The following is a 13,688-nucleotide window of genomic DNA, read 5'->3' as shown; positions in this document are numbered from 1 at the left end:
TTTTTTATAAGAAAGTTGTGTTTGACTTTTTCTTCTTTTTTTTTTTTAATTTGAGAGTCAAATTACGAGTAAAGACAAATATTAATGTACTTTTAATATTAAAATTAATTTTTAGAATAACTAGTTTAAACATTTATTAAAAAAATAAAATATTTTTTTTATATTGAAATATGCATATATTAATGTTCAATCAATATTATACATCTTTAATTGTTATTCTTTTTTTTTTCTAATCTTACAAAAATATCGTTATTACATTCTCTTTTTTTTCTAATTTGGTAAAATCATATGTAAAATAATAACCAAAATAATAGTACGTAAACGTAAAATAAAAAATAAAATTATAAAATGAAGCTTAACTACTAAACATATGAAATATGTTAATTAATTAATAAGATTATTAAATATATGGACCTTCTAGTCTTGAAAAAAATAAGTTTCTTTTAGCTTATTGCCAAGAACAGAAAAATTATTTCGTTTTCTTTTATTTAAAAGCAGTTTTATAAATTTGCGAAACACTTATATTTTTAAAAAAATAAAAATTCTCAAACCAAACGTATTAATTAACTATATATGTATATATGTAACTTTCAGCATGAGTCAATTATGGCACCAGCAACATTAGACTCTTCAACAAAATGAAATTATATAAAACTTGAGACTAAAACAAATCCAACTATATCATAAAAATTAATATGTTCAAGAACTATGGAAACAAAAGAAAAAAAAAACAGAAGGAATTTGTACATACCACCTGCTTTATGTCAAGTCTATCAAAAGTTATAGTATATTATTTATTTTTAGAATATATTTTTTTGATATATTCTTTAATTTTGCGATTTTGGAAGGATATTTTTTTATTGTATCAACTCTGTATTATAAAATTAAGGTATATTTCGGACCATTTCCTTTTTTTTTTTTTTGAGTTATTATTCAAGGCTATAAATATTTATTGAAAATTATGAAAACTGTTATTATTTTGCATATCTAAAAGGAGGTGAACAAATATAGTACAAATATGTTGACAAATGAATATTATGAAGTTAAAAAGATTTGGTAGTCTGAAAAAGCTAAATTTAGAGTAGTGATTTTATTTTTCTTGATGGACTATTCATTTATTATAATAATTATGCTATTGAAATATTTTCAGATAGATATTTTGTCTTTTTCAAAAAGATAAATGAAAAAAACAAACATGAGATTGTTTTATAGGAAAATATGTCTTATCGTACTTTTGGCATGTATGAGTTCTAATAATTTGTGAAATTTTAACAAAATGAAAAATGGAATTTAAGGTGAAATGCAACTTATTAACAATTACCAAATCAAGGATATTAAATTATATCATTTTTAATTATTTTTAAGTAACTGATATATTAATATTATTTTACATAATTGATCAATTAAAACTCTTTGAAAATATTATGCAAACACGTGTGAACGGTAGTCCGTAGGAGAATCTAAATAATAAATAAAATAAAAGTATTAAGAAAATGAGAGTTTATACATATGTGTTTTGAACATGTAGTATAGATTAGGGATTAACTACTTAAAAGAATTATTTCAAATGTTTGGTAAACATTTAATAAGTAGTACTTTGAGTTTATTGTTTGTGCCAAAAATCACATTTGGAACATCCAAATTTTTTCTTCGGTTTCCATCTAGTTTCTAATATTTTATAGTGTGGTCCGACTAATCTGAATTAGCGTTGGACAACACTTTCTACTAAGGATTTTTTTATACTCAGAATTTGAAATCGAGACTTTTGATTAAAGGAGAAACAGTCTCATCCAGTGCACTTCTAAAGATTTAATTGAATTCGTTATTTGATCAAGTAACTCCCTTTCTTTTTCTTGTCTAGAGAAGTGTTTTTTCCCCAGACTAATGAAATACGTATGAATTACACAAAGCCCATATATGACCCAATATTGTAAAGGGCCGAGCTAGGCTTGTATACCTATTGGGCCTGAAAGTGGATGAAATTGGCAACATGGCCATCTCTACGCGGGGCGGACCTAGAGTATGCCGAGGGGTTCATCCGAACCCTTTCTATAAAAAGTTACATTGTATATTTAAGGTATTTTTTTGAAAAAAACTACGTTTATATATTGATTTTGAACATCCTGAATATTAGCTTAGTGGTTTTGGGGTTCAAATCACTACTCTTTTTTTCTAGATTCCCCTTTAATGAAAATCCTAGATCCACCACTGCCTCTACATAGTAGTTTCGTGAAGAACTTTTGAGAATAGTTACTATAATAAACTTAATTATGCTCTATAGATAAAGTTTGCATATTTACGAGTTGTAGCTACAGTTTAAGCTGTCTCGTTTGTAATTTACGGATTCGTATGATTTACATATTTGTATAATTCACGGGTACATTTGTATAATTCAGTTCTTTTTGTATAAACTCGAAATAACGAATTTATACAATTACAAACATCAAAAGTGTTAACAATTATACAGATTATACAAAAGTTATACAAATTTCGAGATATACAAAACTTAAAAGTTGAGCCGCGTAACTATAGCTAAAAGTAGGTTATGAATTATTAATGAATACAAACTATAGCTATGTTAACTAATTAACTAATATATATTTTACTTGTACGTGTAATTTTTCGTAGTTTTTGTGGTACTATTTAAGTTATATCATTCTTTTTTCAAAATATTTAACTTGTAGCCACTGTGACAAGCTTAAGATAAGACACTGCCTGCTCCTCCTCTACTTCTTTTTTCATGGCCACTTTTTAAGTAAAAGTTTCATATCGCAACAAACGAGTGTTGCTTGGATGTTAAATATTCTCTACCTTCAACTCTAAAGTTGTCGTTTCATAATCGAGAATATTTATGAGTCACTTTTAATACGTCCTGGGTAATATTAATTTGATCCTTTTTTGTTTAATTTATATTATCTACGAACAAAAATTAACTATAGACTCCGTTTATATTAATTTGACTATAGTCATCTTGGCATGAGGGCATAGAGTTGAACTTTAAAATAATATAAGTTTAAACAGCCACAAAAATCAAATATTTCAGCTGTCTATATATGTAAAGTGAGCACCTAACCTCAATCCCACAGTATATATGTGTTGAATTTGGTACAAATTTAATTAGTGTTTTGATCGAGAATTGACTATATTATAGTATGTTTTGTCAAAAAAGGAGCGTCAATGATGGTTGCACTATGATTTGATGCGTGGTCTGTTTCAATTTATTTGATATTTTTTAAAGTTTGAGATTTTAAAATAATTTTTTTTTAATGTCATTTTTTTATGTTTTGAATTATCAATTATTTTATCTTATGATACTTTATACTTTTATTTCGAAAAACTCCATTGCCAAATTCACGGACAAAACTAAGTTGTTTAACTATTAAAATCCAAACTATGTCACGCAAGATGGGATAGGACTTAAGAGTATCTTTTTTGGGTAACTTGTGTATACATAATTTATACCCTAATATTATCTTAGTATAAAAATACACAGTTATAGAGGGAGTGTACTTTGTCTATCAATAATAGAGGGATGATTTTTACTTTTTAAAAAAGAGTTTTTTGAAAAAGAAATAAGCATCGAAATTTAGATAATTTATGATAATCTTTTTGCCTATGAGTATTTGTACAAAGAAAAGAATTTATAGATAATTGAAGATAAAGATTTTACAATTATGTTAGAATTTATTGTCTCCACCATTTCTTTTTTTCATTTACCAAGGCACAATCGACTATTTATAAGTTTATGGATTTTGGAACTATAACTTTTATGGCGCATTAGATTATGAATAATCATTTATAAATAATTTTAATTTCAAATAGAAGGTTTGAACTAAAGCTACTGAGTTCTGTTGAATCCATAAGTTTAATAATAGACACAGAATATGTCATACATATACATTAATTAGCTCCGTGCATAGACGCATGTATCTATAGTCTAGCAGTATAGTTAGGAAATGTCATGGACTGACTTCTCGATCGACACAAATAGTGTTATGTTGTCCGTAATTTTATTGCTCAAACTTTTTAAAAATATAATATCATCTTTATACGATATTCACCCATTAATATATTTGAAGAATTCGAGCTAACCTATAGTTCTAAATATTCTTTGTTCCACTGCAGAGTGAGTCACAAATTCACTATCTTGGAATCTTGGCCTATATATATTTGCACGCTTATAAATTAATATAAAATGGTCAGTACATATATATATATATAGCAGCTTTGTTTTGATAGAGAGTCATAAACTTTTTTTTTCATATTAATATATGGTCCATATACTGATCCCCAAACAATTGGATTATCAAACTGGACCATGTGTGACAACACAAATTGTTAATTTTGTTTGGTTTTAGTCTTTCATTACTTTGATTTTCAATTTTAACTTTTCTTTTTTTGGCGTCAAAATTCAAATTATTAATTAGCAGGTTCTCTACCAAATTTATTAGACTTTTGGGTAATATGAACATGGAAGATTAACGATAGGTCGTTAAAGAACTCACTATATAAATATATGTGTTCAGTCTAATATAAATTTAAATGTTTACTTATATTTATCAGATGAGACAAGTTAAAAGACAAAGAAAAATTCTAAAACTCCGAGTGTTTACCAAATATTTCTGGGAGTTTGTGTTAAAATTGCTTGCTTTTGAAACAAATAAATGAAGTAGATATATTGTTTAATTATTATTGGTAAATTTACTACAAATGTGGAAAACATAAGTAAACTAATGAGTCTTTGTGGAAGACTGTTCTCCTTTTGAAATTTCAAAGTTCACTTTTTTGTTGTTCAAAGAGTCCCCACATATACACCAAATTTCTTCTAACAATACTATGCTTTATTTTCCTTTGAATTTGACTACACTTACATGCTCATTTTAATGCTCTTATATCTGTCGAGATAATTTGTTCCTAATTAAACGACACTCTTTAAGTTATTAACAATATTATTTTTACGATGTTTATTTTATTTTACTTGATTCTTATATAAAAGCGAGATGTCTCATTTGACATTGGAGGAAATTGTTATGCGGAATTCGAGATAATACGAGAAAATATAAACGCGAAAAACAAGACAACAGATTTACGTGGTTCACCAATAAATTGGCTACGTCCACGGGGAAGAGAGGGAGCAGTTTTATTATGGAGAGACAAAAACAGAATTACAGAATAGGGTTTGCCATAACGTCTATATATAGTGCTAAGCTACGCCCTAACAGGCTTGGGCCCAACATACAGAATTGACAGATAATTAAGGGCCCAATACAACAACATTGTAGACCCCGTCCTTTCTGTTGTAATGGGTCCAATTCAAGGCATTCAACAGAAACAATGGTTCCATTTCTTCCTATTCCCATAGCCAAAAGAAACTGAATCTTATGTCATCTAATTCCATTTGCGAAATAAAGGAATTTTGCTTTTTTCTAAATATTGTTATGGTTGAGTCAATATCATTTGTAAGAGGCAAGAGGGTATTGGGGTATAAATTGATAAAGTTTATTTGATCAAATTATAACTTTTTTTTTTTTTTGCTTATTTAGCAAACACAAATATTTATTATAAGTCCCTTTCTTTAATTAAAAAGAAAATGCTCATAAGTCCTAACCAACTATATGCCTAATAACTTCTGTAATTTTCAAATAATAGTCATTACGATCTAATATATCTCCCACTAGAATTTAATTTAATTTTGTTTGACCATATAATAGTATTGAAGTCAATATTTTTATTAATAAAATTCAAAATATACCTATTAAAAAGTTGAAGAGATTCTACATGTATGCAGATATCTTAATTTTTTGAAAAAAGAAGTTTAGATGAATCACTTTTTCTCTATTTCACTCCGCCTCTTTATATGAGTACTAAGCACAAAGGTTTAGTTACTTATAGGACAAAAGCTTATGGTTATGGATACTAAGCACAACTAGGAGCACCAACAAAAATAAAGAAATAGAACTCTAGCTGAATTCAAATCTTAGTCGAGTGGTTTCTCGAACTTATAGCTACAATACAAAGACATTTTTATACTCCTCTTGAGTACACTATTAGTTAATATATTAATTTTTGTCCGTTTCTCAAAATAGATACATAATTCTTTTCAAGGTTAACGAATGTAAAAATAATCCTACGTATAACTTTAGATCCCTCTATAGCTGTTACATGAGTCTAACTCAAAACGAATACTTTTTGAACATCATATATTAAAAGAGATTCTCCTAGACACAATCTCAATTAAAAGATAGAATTATTTATTTTGATATATGATGATCAAAAATATTTATTTTAAAGTTAGACCGTTACGCAATAATAGCGGAAAAACACTTATCTCAGTCAAATAATGAATATGATATCACATCACAAATAGACAAGTTGGACTATCTGTCCACATTAAACCGACCCTCATCGTCCCACATAACACTCCATTTTTTTTCTCGCCATTTTTCATCCTTCAAAGCTTACACTATTTTAACAAGCTCAACAAACACCCATTTTCACCATTGTTACCGAAAAATCTCTTCATCTTCTTCTTCTCGTACATGAAAAACCATGCAAATGAAACTCTTACTCTTCTTTCTGAGTGCATTCCCTTTGATTTTTGCTTTAAATCAAGATGGGTTGTATCTACAAAGACTGAAACACTCGTTGTCTAGCTCCGATCAAGGGGTATTTTCTACTTGGTATGAAAATGATCCTACCCCATGTAACTGGACAGGTGTTACCTGTAATGACGCCGGAGATTCTCCCTCCGTTATCGCTGTTAATCTCTCCGGTGCATCTCTTGCCGGACCCTTTCCGGGTTTCCTCTGCCATCTCACTTCACTTTCATCACTCTCACTTTCGAATAATCTTATTAATTCTACTCTTCCGGTTTCTATTTCTGAATGCGGTAGCCTCACGTACCTTGACCTTTCCCAGAATCTCATCGGTGGAACTATCCCCGACACTATTTCCGATCTTCCTTACCTCAGGTAACTCAGTTTGAAGCTCAATTTTACATTTCCCCTGTTTTTTTTTTCTTCAAATTTTCAAAAAATAGCAACTATAGTTAGCGTATATAACATGGGTATGTATGGAAAAGTATAGTCCAGTGCACAAAACATCTCATAGTAGAGGATGTAAGCAATGATTCAGCTAGATACACATCATCCGCCTGGATTTGCTTAGTGGAAACTCAGACTTACTAGTATCGAGTATTTGAATAAAAAATGCAAATGAAACAAAATGAATATTATGATTTTTGTTGCAGATTTTGTTATTCTTGTTTTTTTATTATATGTTATGATCTTTTTATTGCAGGTACCTTGATCTTAGTGGATGCTATTTTTCAGGGAATATTCCGGCAAGTTTCGGAAGATTCAGGCAACTAGAGACTCTTATTCTGACTGAGAACATTCTAACTGGTGAAGTTCCAGCTGCATTAGGTAATGTAACGAGTCTCAAGACACTTGAACTTGCTTACAACCCTTTTGCACCGAGTCAGTTTCCTCCTGAACTCGGTAACTTAACGAATCTTGAGACATTATGGCTAAGCATGTGTAATCTTGTTGGTTCAATCCCAAAAAGTATTGAGAAATTGAGTCGATTGACTAATTTAGATGTGTCCAATAATGGACTAGTTGGGTCAATACCAAGTGCAATTTTCCAGCTTAATAGTATTGTTCAAATTGAGCTCTACAATAATTCTCTTACCGGAAAATTGCCTTCGGGATGGTCTAACTTGACCAGGTTGAGAAGATTCGATGTATCGACTAACAAGTTAAATGGGACTATTCCTAATGAGTTGTGTGAGTTGCCACTTGAGTCACTCAATCTATTTGAGAATCAGTTTGAGGGGCTTATACCAGAAAGTATAGCTAACTCTCCGAATCTGTATGAGCTTAAGTTATTCTCTAACAGATTTTCTGGTTCATTGCCTAGTGAACTGGGGAAGAACTCGGCTTTACAGTATCTTGATGTTTCATACAATACATTTTCTGGTAAAATTCCTGAAAGTTTGTGTGAGATGGGAGCTTTAGAGGATCTTATAGTAATATATAATTCGTTCTCTGGGAATATTCCGGCCAGTCTTGGAAACTGCCGGAGTTTACTTAGGATCAGGTTCCGGTCTAATAAGCTATTCGGGGAAGTCCCAACTGACTTTTGGAGTTTGCCTCATGTTTATCTCTTAGACCTTTTTGGCAATGCATTTTCAGGAAATATATCACACATGATTTCTGGTGCCAAAAATTTATCTAACCTCCAAATATCAAGAAACAAATTCTCAGGGGTTATACCTAGTGAAGTAGGAAAGTTGAAGAACTTAGTTGAGTTTTCCGCGAGTCATAATGAGCTAACGGGAGAACTTCCAGACACATTAGTGCAGCTAGGGCAGTTAGGAACCCTTGATCTTAGTTTCAATGAGCTATCAGGGAAAATCCCCTTAGAAATTCACACAATGAAGCAACTCAGTGAGCTTGACTTGGCAAACAATGGATTTTCTGGGGAAATTCCGGAGGAAATTGGGACTTTGCCAGTGCTTAATTATCTTGATCTTTCTGGGAATTACTTCTCAGGGGAAATCCCACTTAGTCTGCAAAGCTTGAAGCTTAATAAGCTAAATTTGTCTAACAATCAGCTCTCAGGGATGATTCCTGCAGTTTTTGATAAGGGTGTTTATAGAAACAGCTTTCGAGGTAATCCAGGTTTGTGTCAAGGTTTTGCTGGTCTTTGTGCTACCAAAGGTAGAGGACAGCATGAAGGATACTTATGGACTTTGAGAGCTATCTACACAGTTGCTGGCTTCGTTTTCCTTGTCGGGATTGCTATGTTCATTTGGAAGTACCAGAAATTCAAGAAGATTAAGAAAGGAAACACTATGACAAAGTGGACATCATTCCATAAGCTTGGATTTAGTGAATTTGAAATACCCGTTGGCCTAGATGAAGCTAATGTAATTGGCAATGGAGCTTCAGGAAGAGTGTACAAAGCTGTCTTAAGCAATGGTGAGGCAGTAGCTGTCAAGAAGCTATGGGAGAGAACAGTTAAAGATGAAACCCCGTATGGTGCTCTTGAGTCTGATAAAGACGAGTTTGAAATTGAAGTTGAAACTCTGGGTAAAATTAGGCACAAGAATATTGTGAAATTGTGGTGCTGTTGTGATACTGGGGATAGCAAGCTCTTGGTATATGAGTACATGCCAAATGGAAGTTTGGGTGATTTGCTGCACAGTTGCAAGGCCAAATTGTTGGATTGGCCGTTGAGGTTCAAGATAGCTTTAGATGCAGCTGAGGGGCTCTCTTATTTGCACCATGGTTGTGTTCCTCCAATTGTTCACCGTGATGTTAAGTCAAACAACATATTGCTGGATGATGAGTTTGGAGCCAAAATTTCAGATTTTGGTGTGGCAAAAATTGTTAAAGCAGGTAGCAAAGGTGGCGTCGAATCCATGTCTGTAATTGCTGGTTCCTGTGGTTACATTGCTCCAGGTATTGCTTTGTCTAAACTGTATCACTGGCTTTAGTCATTTCTATCGATATATTGGCACATCTAGCTTATATTTTTCGGAAATATTGCAATTTCATTTTAAAGTAACAAAAACTAACATAAGTTAAATTCATTGTTTGCAGAGTATGCATATACTCTTCATGTGAATGAAAAAAGTGACATATATAGCTTTGGAGTGGTCATTTTGGAGCTGGTGACAGGCAAAAGACCAGTCAGTCCAGAATTCGGAGAGAAAGATCTAGCTACTTGGGTACACACAACGTTGAACGAGAAAGGAGTTGATCAGTTGCTCGACCCAAATCTAAACTCCAGCTTCAAAGAACATATATGCAAGGTTCTTGATGTTGGTCTACGCTGTCTTAACCATACTCCAGCTAATCGCCCCTCAATGCACAGAGTGGTGAAAATGCTCCAAGAATCAGTTCCTTGTAACGTGCCAGAAATCAAAAACAAGAACGGTAAACTTTCCCCTCAGTACTTTCCAAAGTCAGTCTAGTTAATATATTATATCTAGTAATAGAGCAGGAGTTTTTCCTGTCAAGAATTGGCAAGGAAGTAGCTGCATAACGAAAACTTACTAGTCTTTTTCAAGAATTAAGCATATTGTACTCTTTGAATTCTACAACCCTTTATGAATCTATATTACGATGATTCATCATTCATCATGAATTAACAAATTTTACGCTAGCTGTCAGCCTACGGCAACACAAGTTGGATACTGGAAAGTTGTAAGTATTTCTTAACTAATGCATTTGATTAAGTTTGTTTAACTCAGGTCCTACTTTGCTGTACATCATTCAGTGAACTGGGGCCTTTAGAAGTAAATATACAGACCACAAAGCACCAGTTTTTCAATGACATTGATAGATTATATGGACTTATGTGGTTTGACTAAATTGTGTTTTGAGAAGAAGAATTCAAAGATATTTAGAATTGGTGACAGTCAGTCTGCAATTGTTAAAATAGGTATATAAATATTTATTGAGGCAGCATAAGTGGTTATAAATAAGTTGATATCATTGGCTAAAAAGAATTTTTGGTTTGAATTTTGCCCTGAGCTAGTGGGAACTGAGAAGCACATTGAAAATAACTTCATTTTCTTCCAACTATGTGACTAAAAATTCATGGATTGCAATATTGAGGGACCATAAAGTTTATAATGACAGAATTTAAGTTGTATATAGTGAAATGTATAAAATATCTTTATAATCTTAGTATAATTTTGTTGATTTTATTAAAACAAATTGAGATCAAACAGACTTTCTATTAGTTGGATGAAATGTGCTGCACTTTAGCAATTGCAAAAGACTAAAGATGCTCAAAATTATATCTAAGGAATCGAAATAAACGTACTTGGTACTTACATAAATAAGGGACGATAGCTAACTCGATATTGGTAAGTAAGGGTCAAAAGTTCAAGTTCACTCGTATATTATCTCTTTTTTTTTTCTTCAAATTTTACTATTCCTTCGGCCCAAAAGAAAATTGTAGGTTACGGCCCAATTCATTTTTGGCGATACAAATTACTTGGAGCTTAGCTTTCTGTTTTGCTATTTGCGTTCTATAGCCAAATTATGTTTGTTATGGAGCATCTAATTTGTATAAATCGCGGTGATTTGTATAAAAATACGTCGATTTGTATGAAAATTGCGTTTGTATATGTTCTCTGTGTTAGGCTAGAGTGGCGAGCGAGATTGGAAGAGCGAGGAGAGAAGAGAGATGCGAGTGAGAGAGGTGAATTATATATGTATATCAGTTAGATAATTGTATATATGTAACAACTATGTATATGTATCGATGATTATGTTTGTATATCTGCATAAAATTCGATTGCATATACAATTGAGTTGAGCTAAAACATTTGAATTTGTACATTAAATCTCTCTCGCTTTATACAAATAAACTTGTACTTTGTATTTTGTATAATTTTGTGTCGGTATAAAGTGAGGGAGAAAGAAAGGCAAAAGAGAACTGAACACGGGAAGATTTGTATTTGTATAATTATAAGCGTATAGGACGGAGAGATATGTATTTGTATGTACAATCTCTCTCGCTTTAACGGACGCATATTGTACATGTGTTTGTATAAAGTGAGAAAGGCGAGCGAGAAAGGGCTGAAAAAGAGGAGAGTGGTGAGTGAGATTCCAGAGAAAGGGAAGAGAAACGAATAACAAGAAGTTTGCAGCGAATTGGAATTAAATTAAACTGTATCTGTATCATTTGTTTTGAATTAATAGTTTACTATAGTATATGATAATTGACATATAAATAAAAATATATAAGTACCTTAAAAAAGTATGATTTCAAACAGTTTCATTTAGCACATCAAAAGGTTGAAGCGATTTTATAAATGAGTAATAAATTAAAAGAATACATATCAATTTCATCGAGTAAGTTTAAGGTTTTTATTGAATTTTATATTTAGGCCATCAATTTTATTCAACAGCTTCTATGCATCATGTTGATAAAGATTTTAGTTTCACAATAACAAAGGTTGAAATTGATATTAAAATTTTGATAAAATTAAATGTCTAAATATGAAATAAATAAATACATCGGATTGCAATTTATTACCACAGGCTATAAAGAGCTAGCTCAGGTTCAAAAAGAAAAAGAAATATGAAAAATAATTAAGTAATCATGCTTGCTAAAAAGTTGATTATTAATTTAACTTTCTTGCAAATCACCATCAACCCTTTAATATAATCATTCATCGCTACTTAATTACTTCTTTTTCCTCTCTTTTCGAGTCCATAGGCGGATTCAACATTTTTAGTTTACAAATTTTGAATTATAATTTTTTTTATTTATTATACTAATAAATATTTATATATACTATGGGATTTTACTATAAATATATAATTTAATTTAAAAATTATTATATTCTATCAAACTCGTAATTTTTATTCTGACTTCGCCACGGACCTATTTTAGGTGGGGTGGGGTTGGAGATTCACTTGAAGAATCTTTTAGGTTTTATGTTATTTTTGTTTGTACTTCTTTTTGGCTTATTGTGTGATGAAGCTATAAGTGGGGAATTATTAATGTTTTTTATCACATGTCCAAAATCTTCAAGATTACAAAAGTTTGGTTCTGAATTATGTTCAAATGTTGAGGAACACTTTAAGAATCTATGTTTTCCATTAACTACAAAGAAAAAAAAAAGGAAATTATGGTTCGATAATAGGTCGATATCTTTAATTTTTGTACGATCAGATTTCTATTTAATATTTTTATCTATTTTAGATATTTTTTTACTATTATAGTGACATGCTATTATATAGAACATATAACATAACATAATATGTATAATCGATTTCAAAATGTATTTAGCTATTATAGTAAAATGTTTTTATAATAATCTACACAAATGATATGACAATATTGTTACCGTTTGGTACAAAGCCACCAACTTTAGATTTGACAAATTTGGATAGTAAATTCAGCAACCAGAAAATGCAAACTCTTTATAAAACTTTTGAATGAAATATAAATATTGAGAATCTAAAACATAAATATTATTCTTTTTGTCTTATTTTATATAATAATATTTGACTAGATAAAGAAATTCAGAATGTCGTTTTTTTAATATATTATTTATCAGTGATAATAATAATAATGTTTCTAACACAAAGAAGTTAGTAAAAATCTTGTTTGATAGAGAAACCATTTTTTTTAAAAAAATAATAATGTATTTTTGAGACGAACTAATTAGCTAGTTAGTGTGATCATATTATACGTATAAAACTCGAGATGAATATAATAAATTCAGTTGTACCCATCAAAACACACTCTAGATGTCGTAAAGCTTTCTTTGTGGAGGTGTGGAGCTAAAAAATTACTTATGTACCATCCACTTATATGGTCGTACTCAATAGCTTTAATCTAAACTCCGGTTTGTATGTTAAGAAATTGATCATTAGATATATGCACATATTTTTTAACTTAAACTCAATTAATCTATACTTGACGCCGTTTTTTTAAAATTTTAAAACTCATAAAATTTAAATTCTGACTCTATCATTTTATCTCTTTGTGTGCCCAAGTTTCTTGCATTGCATGAGAAGTTTAAGTGAAGCAATGTCATTATTGGTGGATGTTAAAGTTCCTCTTGTTTTTGTTTCTTTTCTAACTAAAATTGTTTTGTCTTTGTGTACACTCTAGGGTGACATTAGAACTGTAACTAACTGAGTGTGTGAATT

The 13,688-nt window shown here is 30.7% G+C and overlaps 1 protein-coding gene across 1 annotated transcript; it reads left to right on the top strand.

The window, feature by feature from the left end:
- Positions 1-6,382: 6,382 nt before the first annotated feature.
- On the top strand, positions 6,383-10,256 carry LOC107025504 (receptor-like protein kinase HSL1). The gene is made up of 3 exons (XM_015226293.2): positions 6,383-6,971; positions 7,300-9,467; positions 9,609-10,256. Exons 1-3 carry the CDS (start codon positions 6,550-6,552, stop codon positions 9,980-9,982), a joined length of 2,964 nt encoding a protein of 987 aa, XP_015081779.1. The 5' UTR covers positions 6,383-6,549; the 3' UTR covers positions 9,983-10,256.
- Positions 10,257-13,688: the final 3,432 nt, after the last annotated feature.

Source organism: Solanum pennellii, chromosome 7 (genome assembly GCF_001406875.1).
Source record: "Solanum pennellii chromosome 7, SPENNV200".
In the NCBI taxonomy this organism is placed as follows: Eukaryota; Viridiplantae; Streptophyta; class Magnoliopsida; order Solanales; family Solanaceae; genus Solanum; species Solanum pennellii.
This window is presented reverse-complemented; position numbering and strand designations above follow the sequence as displayed.